This window comes from Papio anubis, chromosome 11, assembly GCF_008728515.1.
Source record: "Papio anubis isolate 15944 chromosome 11, Panubis1.0, whole genome shotgun sequence".
Taxonomy (NCBI): Eukaryota; Metazoa; Chordata; class Mammalia; order Primates; family Cercopithecidae; genus Papio; species Papio anubis.
Window position 1 is genome coordinate 120,697,766 of NC_044986.1, and position 18,274 is coordinate 120,716,039.

At 37.0% G+C, this 18,274-nt stretch overlaps 1 protein-coding gene across 2 annotated transcripts in view; it reads right to left on the reverse strand.

Moving 5' to 3' along the window:
- Positions 1-1,226: 1,226 nt before the first annotated feature.
- NET1 (neuroepithelial cell transforming 1) overlaps positions 1,227-18,274 on the reverse strand; it is a 46,389-nt gene continuing 29,341 nt past the window's right edge. Inside the window, exons 1-10 of one of the 2 annotated variants that reach the window (XM_031652546.1) lie at positions 12,913-13,208; positions 7,803-7,910; positions 7,230-7,397; positions 6,786-6,848; positions 6,361-6,457; positions 6,147-6,223; positions 5,182-5,439; positions 4,586-4,756; positions 3,407-3,593; positions 1,227-3,097 (exon numbers count right to left, since the gene is read on the reverse strand). In XM_031652546.1, coding sequence (XP_031508406.1) covers positions 2,691-3,097; positions 3,407-3,593; positions 4,586-4,756; positions 5,182-5,439; positions 6,147-6,223; positions 6,361-6,457; positions 6,786-6,848; positions 7,230-7,397; positions 7,803-7,910; positions 12,913-13,005 — 1,629 coding nt within the window. In that variant the 5' untranslated portion in view covers positions 13,006-13,208 and the 3' untranslated portion in view covers positions 1,227-2,690. Of the gene's footprint in view, positions 3,098-3,406; positions 3,594-4,585; positions 4,757-5,181; positions 5,440-6,146; positions 6,224-6,360; positions 6,458-6,785; positions 6,849-7,229; positions 7,398-7,802; positions 7,911-12,912; positions 13,209-18,274 lie in introns of those variants that run through there. The other variant, XM_021943009.2, reaches the window with a different exon arrangement.

Sequence of the window (18,274 nt, forward strand, 5' to 3'; positions counted from 1 at the left end):
ACTGAGAGAAGCATTAAATACAAAGTAGACCCAGCTACCACAAGTCGCTGAACACATCTGATGGGTCACTTGTGTCCTGACAGATCCCAGGGTGATTTACCTGTGATCCACGGACGGCTAACAAGATGACCCGTTTCCCTTACCACTGTGCGTGCACACATCCTGAGAAGGACCATGAAGTTTAAGAAGATTTGCAGGGCAGAGGCTATTCTTTGCTGAAAATATATAAGCACACCCACTGGAGAAAGGTAAAAAGGCAGGGAAATTAGACTCTCTTCAGCTCTGACTCGGAACAGGTTAAGGCAAAAACTAGGAATATGGTGGCTGTATGTTGACTATCTATCAGTTACCCAAAGCGGGCTGGCTAGATGAGTGAATACTCAGTGCTGATACAAGGAATTCACAGCACCGGAATTGCTAGGAGGGATGCTTGCACACAGCCAGTCAGCCCTCTACCCGACGCCCCACAATCTGGACTCAGTAATATGGTGTGTCTGGGGCTGCAGGGGGGATGTTAGGGGTGAGGCCCAGTTACTTTTTTTTTTTTTCTTTAAGCACCTCTGGGGATTGTGACGCCCGAAGAGGTTTGAGAACTAATGGGCTAAATCACTGACTGCTCTCAAACACAGGCGCTATTTCTGAAGAATATTCATTTAAATATATTGACTTAGATACTGGATCTTATTTTGACCCTTGAGGGAACCAAAGGAAGATACAGTTTTAAATAAAACATCATTCCATTAACAACAATTGAACTACTACTTGCTTCTTAAATGCCAGGAGCTGATCAAGGTTAACTCTGGAGTAACTATTCTACACAACACCTCTAGAAATGATTAGAAATCTTGCTTTCTGGTGTTGCAGATCACAATCATTGGTGTAATAAACACTTTTTAATGTGAATTTCCAAAGACAAGAACCTGAGGTACTTAAATTAAAATCTGAAATTAATCAGGATGCTTTGCCACTACCCTTACTATCCTATCCAGAAAGTAACAGGTGTTCAGTTATCTTCAATTCAATTGCTGTGTCTGATTACACCATGTTCTTAAAAGATTTCCTAACACAAGACTTACCTACCCTTCACTGATTCATGAATGAATTTCAAAGGTTTAACTACAATTTCTACTAACTTTTGTGAGGCTTACCATTACCTCCTTTGCCACACCAGCATATTTTGCCAAATGCCCCCAATATAGCCACCAGGCAAGAAACCTTCAGGGTGATTATGTGTGTGCTTTTTTTTTTTTAATAGTATCATTCATTTGTACAGAGAAATCATTTGGATGGATCTATTTACAGTCTTTTCTGATTATCATTTCCACTGGCCAAATATATTTCACAGAATAGTCAACACTGACTTGAATTGATCACCATTATAATCGGGTTTTTACTCCTCCTCCCCCCTTTCAAAGATGATATCCCATTTTAACAGAAACATTTTGTAATAAAAGATTCACCAGTCTTTTTCCATCTTATGAATAAATCCACCAAAATTTATCTAATATGGTCAAATTTTTAACACATTTCACTGTTTCTTTTCAAACTCATTATTTGCAGGTATTGCAAACCAAGGCAAATAAGTCCACGTCCCCTCGAGCCTTCTACAACTTACTACACGCCCTCAAGTTGAGCTTCTCCTATCTCCTTTCACACTTGTGAAACGTCTGGCACAACCAGACATTTTACCTGAAGACAAAACTACTCTCTTTTTCTCTCTTTTTCTTTTAGCTCACTACCAATCACCTTCCCTCTTGCTTTTCAGACAACACTAAAACTTTCAACAAAATCTTTGAAGTGGTTTTCTTTCAGTAGTCTAGAATACATCAAGTCATTTTATGGATCTTTACCCTGAAATGCTACACTTTAAAAATGGCAATTTTCTTAATTGGCTCAAACACAGTATGGCTTGGTTTCACTTGGTAAAGTTAATGTGATTAAAAAAATATATACATACACACACACACACATACACACACATTTTTAATCAGGAAGAAAAATACTTTAGAGACATGCCAATTTGAAAAGGCATCAAAGTAAAAAAATAAAAGCAAATGCTAAAAACTACTTTACAATTAAAAAAAATTAAATAATCGGCAGGTTAAATGAATGTAAAATGAGGAATGTACAGTGAAAAACAAACTAATATAAAGCATTCCAGTTGATAAAATTAAAAACCTCCTCAGGCTTATGGTTTGTTTTCCAAGGAAATTATGTTTCAATGTAAAGTCTGAAATACTCCAGACATACATTCCACGTAGGTTTTGGGTGCCAATGTTAAAATTTCAAATTTTGCATGCAAGGCTTATCAAAGAAACACTGGCAGAATTCCAGGATTTGCAAAATTCTAAGTTGGTGAATATTGTAAATATTACAATTGGTATCAGAAAGCCATGATGAATCCAGAATTAAGAGAAAACCCATTTCATAAATATTTTGTTTGATTAAAAATACCAGGCTTACATGTTCTAAATAATTCAAGAAAATATCTTTTTTTTAAAAAAAGGCAATTTAACAGTAATCTGTATATCTTTAGCTGCCATTAAAAAAAGAAAAAGGAACAACCAAAAACAATGAAAATGTTACAACTGGTATAAGGTAATCCTATAATGCTCCCCTTACAAGAAAACAAAACTGTACACATTTATAAACAAACAGTCTTCTCGACCAGTTAACACACAGAGCCTTCTCTACACCAAAGTCTCTTTCCGTTTGCCACCAGACCGGGCTTTGTCCCTCGCTCTTCGGATGCCGGGCTGTGTCTGGTGTGTCTTTAAGCTCTTGCTGTCCTCTGCCATCTCCATGCCAGAGCCACATTTGTAAGTGTTTTCGTCAACTTCTACCTGAGTAACACTGGAAACTGTAGATGCCCTCCTCTGGGCTGGGAGCTTCCTCGCAGAGGGGTGGTTCCCCTCACACTCTTCGTGCAGCTCTGGCAGGCCCTGCAGCTCAGGCGGACTGCCTGCCGACCGGAAGGGGGCAATGGCCGCCCGAATACAGTTGAACCACTGCTGCTTGTGGAATACGTCATTGGCTTGCAGAGTGTGAGACTGGCCTGGAGATGGGTCATGGAGGCGAATTCTAAAGATATTTTTAGCTGGAAAAAAAAAAAAAAAGAGAAATCAGGCTAAAAAAAGGTTTATTCCAGACAAAGTGGTCATACAATCTTAACATGACTGTCAATTTATGGCAATTTATTTATGTCAATGTGAATACTTAAGCCTATGCATTATTTCTTAGATACACCTGTAAGTGTTTGAAATGGGAAGGCCTGGACAACTCAATGGGTGTGACAAGTATAGGACAATGGAGCCATTTCATCTCTAGAATTCTTAAAGGCAAAAACTAAATTCACTTCAGTTCTGAGTTTCTATTTCTTTACATTATTTTAAGGCCTGCATTTTACCTTTCTCTGAGTTGCTGAAAGCCCCTCGAAAAGAGCCTCCCATTCTCACATCTCCATCCTGCAGGTCTTCTAGGACCAGCTCCTGGACTGGGATTGGTTGCCGGTAAACCTGGTAAGAGTGCCGTTCGTTCCGTGTGACGGGCCGAGTCAGAACCAAGATGTCTTGAAACAGGAAAATGTAAAGTTTCTGGAGAAATGGGAAACAAACTCTTTCTAAATATGAAACTTGTGTTTTTAAGTGACTGAAATATATTGCTAAAATAACTTGATATTATTAATTTCATCAGATTTATTTTTTGAAGATCTCTCTTACTAAGTGACAAATCTAGTAATCATAAAGATGGTGATTTCAAGGCTATGCATGTTCTATTTGGAAAGTTTTTCCAATCTCAGAATAAAAAAAACATTTCTTACTGGTATGTAATATCAGATTAAGCAGCAGCTAAGTGAATGCTCTGCATCACAAAGACCTACTAGTAGTAGCATTGACTTGAAACACTAGTGTTGTATACCACAGTTTTCTAACACAAAGTAGGGATTACAAACGCAAGCTGGTAAAATATTAATGGTTCTATTTTGTCCCACACAAATTTGTAACTATAAATTTTTCCCTCATGAGGGAAAAATCAGAGATGTCAGATTTCAAATTTTTTAAACAAAACTCCAACTTACAAATTGGGTTTTTGAAAATGCATGATGAAACAAAAATACCATTCCATGACTGTACTTAGTTCTAGCAGGTACTTTTATAATTAGCATTTTAAAAATAAATTTGCATTCATTCAATCTGCTTCAGAAATTTGTTATGTAATGCTAAAAACCACTTCCATAAGCATAAGATAAACTCTTAAAAGTTTTTTGAAGGATTTTTTTTATTAAACATTTTGGAACTAATATCGTATTTAGAAAGAAACCCCTGGCCAAACAAGTTGATTTATGCTTCAAAACTAAAGAATAAAGTATTACTGATTCTCCACTGAGACATTTAAGACATCTTACTTATTCTGTAGTCAAAGAAACCAAATGTTGGCTTTATCAAGCTGGTAATATAAAATTAAAATCGGCAACCTTCTTTTACCATGTCGTGACTTTACCCTTACCAGCTTGCTTCATAATGAACGTGTGAAAGTTAAAGGGGCGGAGGGAAGGCCGCTCTGCCGCGGCGGTGAAGTCACCTACATGTCCACTCTTGCTCCGCAGCTCCCCGTGGCACAGCAGCACTTTGCTCGCTTCGATTCTGGGGTCCCTCTGCTTTTCATCCAGGTACTCCAGCTTGTCAATGTAATATTGGCACTCGGATTCACCTTTCTTCAAGTTGATATCAGAGAGGACTCCCTGTATTATCGATATCTGAAAATGATAAATAAAATTGACAGAGCAGCTTCAGTTTATTAACTCATCCTGCTTCCCGCAGGGCAAAAATGTCATATGGAATGGAAGAACTTTAAAGCTTGAAGGGACTCCAGAAATCAGTTAATTCTGTCAGTCTGTTCATTTTATAGATCAAGAAACAGTCCTAGCCAAATTGAGTGATTTGTTCAAAGGTGAAAAGGTGAGATCAGATGAGAATCCTGTCCCTTAAGATATAAAATGTGCGAAGTCCAGCACTCACATCTCCTTATTGCTTAGTGCACAGTGTACTAATGCACTGGGTACTTAAAACCACAAAACAATTCACTGTGCTGATGTGAAGCAGCATCTTCAGAAGATAACGTTCTACAGCAGCCTAGTGTATAAACTTAAAAAGCAAAACAGTCACTTAAGGGACTACTTACAGCATCCTCCAGAAGCTGAACATCAGGGTGCTCTTTTGGAGTGTGTTTAAGAATTTCTTTCAACAGTAACGGGTATTTGACTAGGCGACTTCGAGGGATATCTAAGAAACTCCAAAGATCTAGTTTTCGACTGAAGGGAGACTCAAGACATCGCTGGAGGAAGTCTTGGACTCTTGGATCCTGTTTCTTTTGATCAAGAAGAGCTTTGGCTGCCAGCTGGTTACTACAGTAGCCTCTGTAGGCATTCAAGCGCGGCAACTGAAGAGTAACAAAAGAAAAGGTATGATGTGTTCCTGTTACAACTGAGCGCATTAACAAGCCTGCAAACATGAAACACAAAATGTACAGCTATTCTTGAGAGTTTTAACAAGCTGTGGACATTTTCTGGCAGATAATAATGGAAGCTGAATACTATTTTAGCAATCATCAAAATGCTCTTCAAATTTTTGTAATTTGGCTAAATCCAAGTGAAGACTCATGACTTCTACTCCCCTCCAACCTCAGACGCCGGCAGTCTGTGCTCTCAGGACACTTGAGTGTCCTCCATTTGCCACCAGCCCTGAGACTGTTTATGTGCTTGGCTATCCCTTCACTAGGCTATAAAGGCAGAGACTGCCTTTCATCATTGACTCCCAGCGACTCCTCCTCGAACAGTGCCCAGCATCTGGCACGCACTGAAACATACATGAAAGAATGCAACGGATAATCACACATAATGTGGCAATTCTATCCAAGCAGGAACATATTTGCAACACAAATCAACCTATAGCATTAATGAAGTTTTTTTTTTTTTTTTTTTTTAGACAGACTGTAATTTCTTATGTCACTGTAAACTTGTTTAGTTTTAATGCCTTATGTGTTTGTAGAACAGAGTTATGGGATCAAATCAATCTCATATTTATCAGAAACTGCAACATGGCACATCTGTAAGAAACTGTATCTGGGGTCAATAACTCACTACATACCCAGTTCACGAGAATGTGACCAATCTGCTCCACTGTTCCATCGGGCTTGGTTGCTTCTCCTATTCTTGTCAACAAATCTGAAGTGATAAAAAAGCATAAACACCATTAACAGGTTTATTTAAAAAATACGTCAGCATTACATTAGAAGTTTAGACCGAAAATTACGTGCGTTATTGCTCTTTAGATTTAATGACAATTAAGTTGCACATCTAACCTTCATGCAGAGGTATGTAAGAGTCCAGATCACCAAATATATGCGTGAGTTCCTCTTCTGACATGATGGACAACTTTAACATGGGGTCATGATAGGCCTGTCAGAGGGGAGAAATGTGTCACAGAGAGATCATGTGAGGAAAACATGAGGGATCTATACTTGGAAACAAAGAGACTTAATTATATAAAAGCTAGCGTGGATTCTGTTTGCTACACATAAAACAAATTAGTATGTATTAATCCCCAAGTAAACTCTCTTACTAATACTTGTATTTGAGGCTATGTCTAGACCCCATCTAAAAAAATGTATTCACCAGTAGATATTTTCTGTTTTTCTACTTCTAAAGGTTAAGAAAACTATCCTTTAGATTTTGTGAAATTTAATTTTTAAAAACTAGGGCATCTGATAAAAAGTTATTTACTGACCTTTCTTGCAAGTTTGAGATCCTCAATTAAATCCTGTTCACCTCGGGACATTTCATATATTGCCTAAAAACATCCAGCAAACATCAGAGGTCATTCCTTCGAGAAAGGAAAATTATATACAACTGATAATCACATTATTTGATATTTTGAACGGCACTTAAAAACCAAACTCAGTCTGAAAATTGTAATTCAGAATGGAATCTCAAATAAAAGGTTGCCATATGTTTGGTAATTTTACCCTATTAGAGTTGTTTAATTTGACCATCATCCATCATTAGGTTTTGTTCACCATGTATTAGGAATTGTTGCTCAAACACAAAAATCCAAGTTAATTTTGCCATTGGTATCAATTTGCTGTTCTTTTGGGAAAACACATATTTAAAAAACAGGTCTTCTTAAAGTGCAGGCCAATAAATACAGTCTTGGTGCTGAGTGCCAGCATACCTCCTGCCGTTTGATTTCTCTGGTGGTGAGAGACTCCTTCATGGTGATGTCTAGCATCTCTGACCACAGTGCACTGCTCCTTCTCTTGGCGGGGGTTGGGACTGTTGACCTGCTAGAAAACTTCTGGGCAGAGGCTGGGGATCTGTGGTCACCACGAAGGGTAAATGACTTAAAAAAGAAAAGGTGAACAAAAGAGAAAATAAGATTAGGAAGAACAGAATTATTCCCATTTTCTTTTTTTTTAAAGTGAAGAAAGACAAAGTTCTGAGAATTTCTCAATGCAGAAAACAGTAATTTATTCAAGTTTCCACCTACCAATCTTAAATATTTATCAGCTAAAATTACGTTTTTGGGAATAAAAACTAGCCAAGACTATGCATTGATATAAGATGCAAATTAATATAATGAGGTTACACATTGTTCTGCAACAATATTCCTTAGTAGTATATTCCAAAAAGAAAACTTTGTTTAAGTATAATAATGCAAACCTGTTTGTACAGCTCAAGGAAAACTACAAATTCCAGGCTTCTATAAAGTCCCCTGACTACATGACTCTTCCTTCTCTCTTTTTACCTGTATTGTTTGACCGAAACGTCTGACAGCTCCATTTCTTACAGGAGAGATTAAACTTGCCAGGGAGGTGACACGAGCCAGAGGTCGAACTCTTTTATTGCTTGGCTCCTATAAAAACAAACCAGATGACACTAAATGTATGTTTAGGGGCAATGATTTCATACAAACTTGGACAAAGTAAAGCCCTCTCACAAAACAATTTTTATACATTATAAAATACAGAAACATGAAAATAAGAGTTGTTCTTCATTGTCAAGACAATAAGAACGCTATTGAGTAGCAGTAACTTTTCAAAAAATAATAAGTGCATAAGAAAGGCCAAATATTTCCATTAGGGGAAAAATTAAAATTCAAACAAGGAAATTACATCCTAAAATCCAATAGAACTTTTTAGTTTAATGTGGAGAATAACTTTTTTTTTTAAAAAAAGTCTTATTGTTATGAAAATTTTCAAACATACATGAAAGTGGAGAATGGCATAATGGATCCCATGTGTCTATCAAGCGCCCTCCACAGTGTCTGGTATAACAATTTGTTTCATTTTTGTCCCTACTTAAATATTTTAAAGCAAATCTCAGACATTATACCATTTCATTCTTAACCACTTCCGTTAGAAAATAGGACCTTTCAATAAACATGTCTGACACTGGAATGGGCTGAAAAATAGTGAAGCCAAGGCAGGGAGGAGTTAAAAGAGCACCCAGGCTCTGAAATCTGACTGGGCACAAATCCCGGCTCTACCACTTGCTAGGGCATACTCGGCATCAGTTTTCTCATCTGTAAAATGGGGCTAATACCAGCACTTCTCTTATGAAGTTGTTGTGAAGATTAAATGAATAATACGGCTTGAAACAGTGCGGCACATATTAAGTTTGAGCCATTACTAACATATTTTAGGAATATTTCCATTTACTACATAAACACTGAGATTCGTAAATAATTAGATCCACTTACTACATAAACACTGGGATTCATAAATAATTAGATCCTCTCTCAGTAATTTATTAACTTAAAGGAAAGGTATACACAAATTGAGAAGAAATAGTTATGATTCTACATGTTATTGCTTTTAAATAATAATATAGCAAACACATCACTTATTCAAAGATTTTGAAACTTAATAAAAATTGCATTATTCTGATTTTATCGCTAGAAAAATGGAGGCATACCAGTAGGTAACTCACACGGTTACTGAAATGAAGAATGCCAGATCATAAAACTAGCAGGTCTATTCTTTATAATGTCTATGGAGCACAACTGTTTGTATTTTGTGCCTCTGACAATTGTGGCATACTTGACAAAATAATTTTGATGAGAATCCAGGAGGACATATAATTTAAAATTATATTAAAATTATCACTGAAAAATAAGACATCATTTAAAAATAACAGAAGCAGCAACTTTTTCTAAAAATTCTTTGACATGACTAAAGTAATATAAAAAGGAAGGGGTATAGAAAATGAGTAAAAATAATGCCTTTAAACAACTGAAGACTATATTGACCATTTTTGGTTTGGGTAAAAAAAAATTTTTTTTTAATTAATAATTTAAGAATAAACTGACAGGAAAAGTTAACATTATTTGGGAAGAAATGTAAAAAATTTGAATATCCAAAGAAAGAATTAGACTCATTAAAGCTCCTAAATGTATCAGAAAGGAATGTGAACTATCAAGGAAACTTGGTAATCAAAGAGAATTTAGAAATTTGAAGGCTTTAAGAGGCAGAGTTGTAGATCAACCCCTCATACCAAATAATCAACTCCAAAGTAAAACTTTGAATATAAATGAACTGCAAAAGAAACCTTCGCGATATGTAATAAGATGGCACACGCCGTGCTTCTGAGGACATGTGTGGATGCCTCCCCCACGTACATCTGTGCTGACTGACTGACACACGCGTGTGCAGGGGCCAGCACAGGCATTCCTTTCCATTTAGTAAAGACAGCACAAAGAGTCTCCTGTTGGACTGAAGATAGAATTACCTCAGAGTCAGAAATGCCGACATTTCACTGGCACAAAGCAGTTGTCAGAAAGTTCTGTTCTGCTTTTTGGGAACAGAGGTTAACTCTTCTTCCTTGTTTCATGCATAACATATTTGACTTCCCAGAAAATACAATATTTAATTTCAACTTAAAAGTCTTTGCAAAGGTGCTTTTCCCAATGAATATGAATGGAAAATTTAGTTAGCAGGAAATACATTTTTGATATCTATTTTATCACATAAAATCAAATTAACGATAAAAATTTCTTATCTTTATAGGATCAGTTACTGTACAACTACTAACTTCCTGGTAACTCAAAATTATGTGATATTTTAAAACTACAGAATTTAGATTTAGATAAGTGAATGTAAATATATCTAAAGCATACTTCTGAAACGAACATGGGTTTTGTTGATGTGGTCTCTTTAGGGTGGCAGCATACACGAAATACCAAGTGGTACTTGGTGGTTACATATGTTCCACAGTCCTTTAAAAATCCAACTATAATCTCAGTTCTCCACAAAGGAAATGCTACTCTTCAGAGTTTATCAAATCTAAGATGTCTTGGGAAGTATGATGCTTACTCAGGAAATACAGGTTGGGAGAGGGAGAGAAAGGAGGAGGGCACTTTGCAAATACTTTTGGGGACTGAATGGTGGTAACTTTCCTGCCTCACTCAAAGGACATATGTGAAGAATGTTTGGCAAATACAAAACAAACTTTTAGTATACATACTTTAAAAGTATGAGCAATTTTAATGACTAAAATAACAAAAAGTGTGATTATGAAATGTAAAGGTGTAATGCTGCTACTAATTTCAGGATACATATACAATTTGAAAACAGACTCATACATGCAACTTCTGTAGAAAAGTGACATGGATTAGGCATTCACAGGCCACCTACAAGATTGGGACAAAAATCTGTGTCTCTCAGAATACAGGTTAGGAATTGGCCCATGTGAGCCAAAACCAAAAGTAGTTTTCTTTAGAGGTCCACATGAACTATCTTAATAATCTTGGTATGACTATTAAAACCTAAATATTTGCAGTCACAAAACAGATTCCTAATACAGTATTTAGACAGGTCAGATGCAGCATCTGGAGGCGATGAAGGGTGAGTGGAATAGGCGCATACTGTTTCACCACCACCAAATGGAAGGCACCCATAGTTCCGCTGCTAGTATTGTTTATTTTTACCGTGGAGTCCTGGAAACATGTTACGGCAAATTCAAGAAGCTTAAAGAACAGATATGGATACTGGAACCATACTTTCCTCAAAAATAAATAAATAAATACATACATAAAATTTTAAAAAAATCCAAAAATTCATAGGAATAAACAAAGAGTGCCAACAAGCTTTACATGCTCAATGATTTTTCTGTTGCAGGGAACCTTTCACCAGGGCTAAAGTTCACTTGGAGGGAAAAAAAAGTCCAACACCCTCTAACATAAGTTTATGTTGTTAATTTAGGTTAATTTTTAATTAGACTATCTAGGTTAGCTAGGCAGTCACATGCATTATTATAAGCAATCTGCCCACAGATCAGGGTATTAACTAATGTTAGTAATCCACTCGTAGTTAGATTTTATGCCTTAAAAATTTCTGGACATCTATAAACAAAATTGTTGAGAATAATTTAAAGTATTTTTCAGGTTATCCCGCAATAACATGGAAAAATCCTGTTGAGAATTCAGTGTTTTGTAGAAAGGCTTTTTCGTCTAATGATGCCAGTTACAGAACATATTTTAGGAGGGTCTCTTCTATAACCAATCATATCAAGACACTAAATAAAAAAACCAGTATGCGCCTGGGTCTATTCCTCTGAGTTATAATAGATAAATAATCTTCTCTCCTACTAAGCAAAAACTTTAAAATCAAAAGAAAATAAAAGTTATTTTTAAAAAGATAAAAATAAGTTATGATCACATGGGATGTATTCCTTTTCTAGAAATACTCAAATTATTTAGAGCTGTGTCACTAGATCTAAAACCCTGACAACATTCCTAGTTTTCTTAACTTAGAAATAAAGGTAAGGCAGAAACACAGCTCATGCCTGATACTAAACAAAGGCCAGTTTCAATGGGCCCAACAGATGATAAGCTGCAGGATTCACACTAGTGACTGTGGATTACTGCTCTACTCAAAGCAAATGCTTATACATTTTGAGAAAACCGAGACACACAGGCAAAGACCAAAACCAAGAAACAAAAACGAAAGCCAAACCACACCAAATAAAAGTGTACCTCCTGAAGACAGCAGCTATTTTAACTACCAAAAGGTGTGTTTATGTGTACACATGACAAGCAACTTTGCTGGGGTATACAATAAGCTTTACATATTTAAAATGCACAGTTAGGTAAGTTTTGACATGTGTACAGAGACGGAAACCACTACCACAATCAAGAGATACACAGTTAACTGAATGCAGGAACACTATCCCTAGCATATAAGTGACAATGTAGTATATATTAAAATATATAGCATAAACAGAATATCACACAACAGTAAATCAAGATTACATAAAATGGCATAATTTGATTTATATTGATAAACGTTCATAAAGACTAAAAAAAACCAATGACTTCAGACAAAGCAAGGAGGGTAAAAATAATGAGTCATTGGTTTAAATATTCTAACATGTCTCTTTCTGAAGAAAAAAGTGGCATAAAGTGAACTCATCAGATGGAAGAAAAACGCACACCAGGTCAGACTGCACTTAAGGTGCAGTTTGTTCACTAGCATTGATTTACAAGAACAGGATTCTTTTCCTCTTGCTCCATTAAGGTAGTTTCTAAGACTCGATGATATAAATTCAAGTTAAAAAAACAACGACAACTATATTAAGCATCGGAAACGTGACAAATGTAACCAGAGTAACACACACTTAAAATCTTTTTCTTTTTGTATAAAAGCTGTGTACAGTCAAGCTGTGCTATGTATAAACTATTTAAACTTAGACCACAGTCCCTAAACACATTTCAAGCTTGCACATAAATCAAGAACACACATTTTAAAAACAAGATCAAAAGTTTAAAATTATACTGTTAATACCTTGTTAAAAATCTTAAAAGCTCTGTGGAGTTAGAAAACATTCCTTTTGCCTAATGTTTCTTTTAAAAGTCTTACCTCTTGTTCTCTGAAGGACTGGTTATTGACATCTAGGACTCGGATGGTCCTTTTAATAGGTAGGAGACCTCCACTCTCATCATGTGCCACCATGCTTCCCAAGTACTCCCTCAAACCTTTCCAATCAATCCACACCGAGTCAGCGCCGTAGCGACGCTAGGCAGAGGCACACGGGCTTTTCTTCCCAGAGCTCTGCCGCCCTCCGCAGCCACGTGCCCATGCCTCTCGCTGTAGCAGACGCTTCTGAGAGCCTCAGGCAGCAGGCACGGACCCCAGGGCTCGGGGGCGGGGCCACAGCCAAGCGGGCCCGGGGGGGCGGGGGCCACCACCACGTGACTAGTTAACTGCGAGCAAGGCACACCTAGGCCTCTCAGCTTTCGCCCGGGAGGCGAGTGAAGCTGGCTTCAAGTAGGACAGAAACTTCTCTTCCTGGTTTAAAATGCATTCCAGAAGGAAAACAAATTGTTACATTATCTACTCTAGTGCTTAGTCACAGGGAGACTTTTCCTATAAAACCCTATTGCCTGGGATTAAGTTTAGTATAGACAACTTGACAACTCAAGGAAATAGAAATTCTTGTTCAATAGGGCTAAATCAATGTATATAATGAAGACAACCCTAATTTTCCAGGAAACCTGCTTTTATCTTACAGAAGTGCAAGCACATTCACAATTATAAAATTATCTAAGTCTTTAAATAGTTCCCACCACTTTTTCTTAAGACTAGCAGGGTAAATACAGCAGGTGCACTTCTGTTATGTCTCTTCCAGAAGAAAATCTCCCATGAGGTTACAGGTAAACAGGGCTACTTCAGATTTCAAAATTCAGTATTTCTTAGACTTAGAGGTAGATATTTTTTCTGTATTTTTAAAAAACTTGATCTGTGTACTAGATATTTTATAACAAAAGTGATTTGTTCTATATGTATATAGTATACATAGCATATAATTATGTATATATTATATACGTGTATAATATAACAGGGTCCTTCTCTAAACTGAATTAACTGATCTTGATATAGTCCTAACAGGGTCAAAAGACTGCTTAAAACGTCTTGCATTTTACAGGTGAAGAAATGAGGCTTACAGAGGTGAAGTGACAATGACAGTGACCAGCGACAGTCTCCAAATTTCTAGCCTAAATCTTTTCCTCTATGGAGCAACACTACTTTTGTTGGCTTGGCAGGCCTGCTGTGAAGCAGATTTCCTTTTAAACACAAAATTTGTTATTCTATTTGGAATGGTAAAATTTTATACTATAAACTATAATATGATGCTAGTATGTTGGAAAAATATTTCTATTCTTAGGATTTATTAGAATCAGAGAAATCTATTATATAAAAGTCAGTATTCTAAATACTTGGGGAATAAAAAAATAGGCTTCATATCTGCCAAAGAGACCATTGTATAAAGGTGGGCCACTTGAAGAGATAACAGAAGATAGCTTTTGCAAATTCAAAACTAAGGTGTGTAGCTAATAAGTGCTACAGGAGTTCCGGAGTAGAAACCACTTCAGGTAGTTTTCTAAGCTAAGACATGGCTGGGAACAATGCCAGGAAGAGGTTTAAGATGTTATATGTCTGTGGGGCCTTGAATGTAATCCTTTTCATAGATTTGAACAAGAGAAAATTTCGAGGAGGATGAGGCAGTGAGCCCACTGTGAGGTCACGGGCTGTGGGTAAAGATGGAACAGATGGCTGTACTCAACAGGTGAGAGAGATAATGAGAGCCATGTTGTAATAAGATATACATGACTGGTGTTTAAGATGGTTGAAAGATGACTGAACACATAATGCAAAAATCACAATCGGGCAATAAGAACTTTGCCTAAAGTAGGAGTAGTGGGGAAAAAGGAAAATGATATATGCGAGAAGTCACAGATGCCCAAAATTTTTTAAATAGGAGGGGTAACTGTTAGTGCAAATCAAGAAATAAGAAGGAACAAGCTTTGAAAGAAAATTCTAAGTTACATTTTAGATATACTGAGTCTGAGGCAGTGGAAGAACATGCAAATGAAAATATTCTGCTGGTAGGTGGAAATGTTGGACAAAAACCTGAAAAAGAGGCTGGAGGCTAGATTTAGACTGGAGAGTCAGATACAGAGATCAAAATCGAAGCTATGGGAGTGAATGAGACGCCTAGGAGAGAAAACTTGGACAAAAAGAACATGGTCCAAGGATCTAACTTTGGAGGAAAGCCAAGGGAAAAAGAATTTTGCAAAAGGAGTAGTTAGAAGGAAAGAAACAAAGCAAAAGCCAAGGGAAGAAAAAAATGTTAATTACAGCAAAGAGGTTAAGGAGGGTAAGAAAAAAGCCACAGATTTAGTGATTACAAGTTTAATGAGAATCTCAAGTGTGCTATTTCAGTGGAGTAAAGATAGAGGCAAATTACAGGGGTTGAAGAGTGAATACAGAAGAATAGTGGGCGCAGACTATTTATAAAGACGAATAATCTATAAAAAGTAATTGCCTAAGGTTTGCAGGAGAGTTGCTACTTCTTGCAGGAAGGACCACCACTGCCCTTCTGTAGCTACGTGTGTTTTATACATGAGATGATGGTAATAATTCATCTTTCTGTCTTATTTTTTAAAGTAACGGAGATTGGCTCTGTTTCATCATCTACTCTCTCTTGTCCAGTCTGCCCTGGGCAGTATGTGTGATGTGGTTGGCCTTAAGAGTGCATGACTGTAGAAGATATTTCCATATAGCATGAAAGTAGAAGCACCTGAGCAATTGTGGACTCCTAATTTTACGAACAGTGATCTGCACACATTCTCAGAGCTAATATGAACAGCCTAGGCTAGACCCCAGCAGTCCAGTTCAGTTAGCTTCATCAGTTAAAATATGGCGTTAAGTAAGGCCACACTTTACAGCCACATAGTTTCTAAGGGAATAAAGGATTACGTGCAGTGGGAGTTAGGAAAGAAGCAGCTGGGAGTTCTCCTGGGATTCTTACCCAATGTCTTTCTTGAAACTGTTTTTCCACTTAGTTCCGACAGAAATGAGCCAAGATAATGAGGAGAAGGGGTATCTTTCATTTTCTCCTTCAGCTGGGGACCCAAGAGGCAAAGGTAGAAGTCTTATATGTAGAAACAGAAATAGAAAACAGAGAGGGTATACTGATGACAGCCATGCTCACAAAAGCTCCAGCTCACCAACACTAAAATCTTAGTTTCATTTTGAATGTGCAGGTTTGGGATCTAAAGGTAGACAGCATCTAAAAAAGGAATGATGAACATGTGGAAGTTCAACTAGACTCAAGAATCTTGAGCCTTGTCACAATGCTACATAAAATTGGAGGGCTAAACAGGTCCTCTGAGATCATTCACCCATCCTCTTTAGTTTTCTCACAAGGAAACTTAACGGGTGGTGGTGAAAAATAGAAGAAAAATTTAAGGTCTACTTTGTGCTAGAGTTCTATACACGTTATCTTATTTAATCAACCCTATGAAGTACTTACTATCTCAGTTTTAGAGATGGAGGAAACTAGGACTGACCAAGTTTAAGAAACTTGTCCAAAGGTACCTCGTTAATCAGTGGCTTAACAGACCTGACTCTGGTCTGCTCAGCTGTTGTGACACTGTCCAGATTAAGATAACCCATGTAAAACCTTCAGCACATGTTCTGAGACACACTGAGTGCTCAGTATATGTTAGCTGACTTAACAGTAGACTAAGTTTAAAACCAAAGTCTCCTGAGTCCCAGGCTAGTGGCGTTCACTAAATTGCCAATACTTTTATAGAGGAGGAAACCATAAAAACGTTTGAGAAATTAGCTGACTTATAGCCTTTTTATAACAAGACATGAGATAGGTAAAAAGATAATAAAATAGTTCCAGTTGTTTAAGTTTAGAAGAGTTTTGTTTTTTTTTTTTTGAGATGGAGTTTTGCTCTTGTTGCCCCGGCTGGAGTGCAATGGCATGATCTCAGCTTACCACAACCTCCGCCTCCCGGTTTCAAGCGATTCTCCTGCCTCAGCCTTCGAGTAGCTGGGATTACAGGCATGCACCACCATGCCTGGCTAATTTCTGTATTTTTAGTAGAGATGGGGTTTCACCATGTTGGTCAGGCTGGTCTTGAACTCCTGACCTCAGGTGATCCACCTGCCTTGGCCTCCCAAAGTGCTGGGATTACAGGCGTGAGCCACCATGTCTGGCCCAGAAGAGTTTTTTTTCTTTCCTTTTTTTTTTAAAGACAGAGTCTTGCTCTGTTGTCCAGGCTAGAGTGCTGTGGCACAATCCCAGCTCACTGTAACCTCTGCCTCCTGGGTTCAAGTGATTCTCATGCCTTAGCCTCCCGAGTGTGTCACCATGCCTGGCTAATTTTTGTAATGTTAGTAGAGACAGGGTTTCAACATGTTGGCCAGGCTGGTCTCGAACTCCTGGTCACAAGTGATCCAACCTGCCTCAGCCTCCCAAAGTGCTGAAATTACAGGCATGAGCCACCCTGCCTGGCCAACAGCAACTATTTGTATAACTTTCTACAAACAGTATAACTTTCTACAAACGGCATAACTGAGGCACAGATTGGTTAGCGTCTTTTGTGCAGAACATCTAGAATTTATAAACTTAACTGAGTTATGTAAAGGTAAAGATAATGTTTCTCTTATGTATAGAAAAGGAGTATTAGATTACTTACCTGTTCTCCCCCTTTCAAGTGAAAAACTGTTTGGAATTTAGAAATAAATTAGAGCTTAGGAATAATCATTACTTTTTTTGGTCTAGGCATTATTATTTACTTTTACCTGGAACAATAACAAGCAATTGGAAATTAGACTAGGGAAGCCATACTACAGGCAAAGAGAAAACAAAATCTAAGTTCTCTGCTGCCCTCTGCATGAGATATGGTGAAATGCAATTGTCAACCTGTTTTTAACTTTGTATTTTTAAGGACATTATATAAATGACTACATAAACAAGTTCTTAATTTGTGGAAAAATATGACCAGTAAAATCTGTATTGTCAGTCTTTGTACAGCCTTCATGCCTTATATTACTAAATTAAACATATATTTTAAAATGATACAAGTATATGAAAAAGATTCCACAATTCACAAGAAATGTTTTAAGAACTTTTTCTAAATATGAGAAAACTACATTCCATTTTAAAACTCTAGAGTTCAAGATTACAAGCATATACTCTGTATCTCACTAAAAATAGGTTAGTTAAAAAAAATTTTAAATCTTACTGAAAAGGAAGTATTAATTGAAAAGTGGAACTTTTAAGAAACCAGAGTTCCAAAATATCTAGTAATAACTTAAAAACAAAAAGAGTTACATTTGAACTGGATGAGTATGAAAGAAATTAGTAATGAAGTTATATGTAGATTTCAGTCTCCAAGCTTAGTACTAAGAATTTGATTTGGGG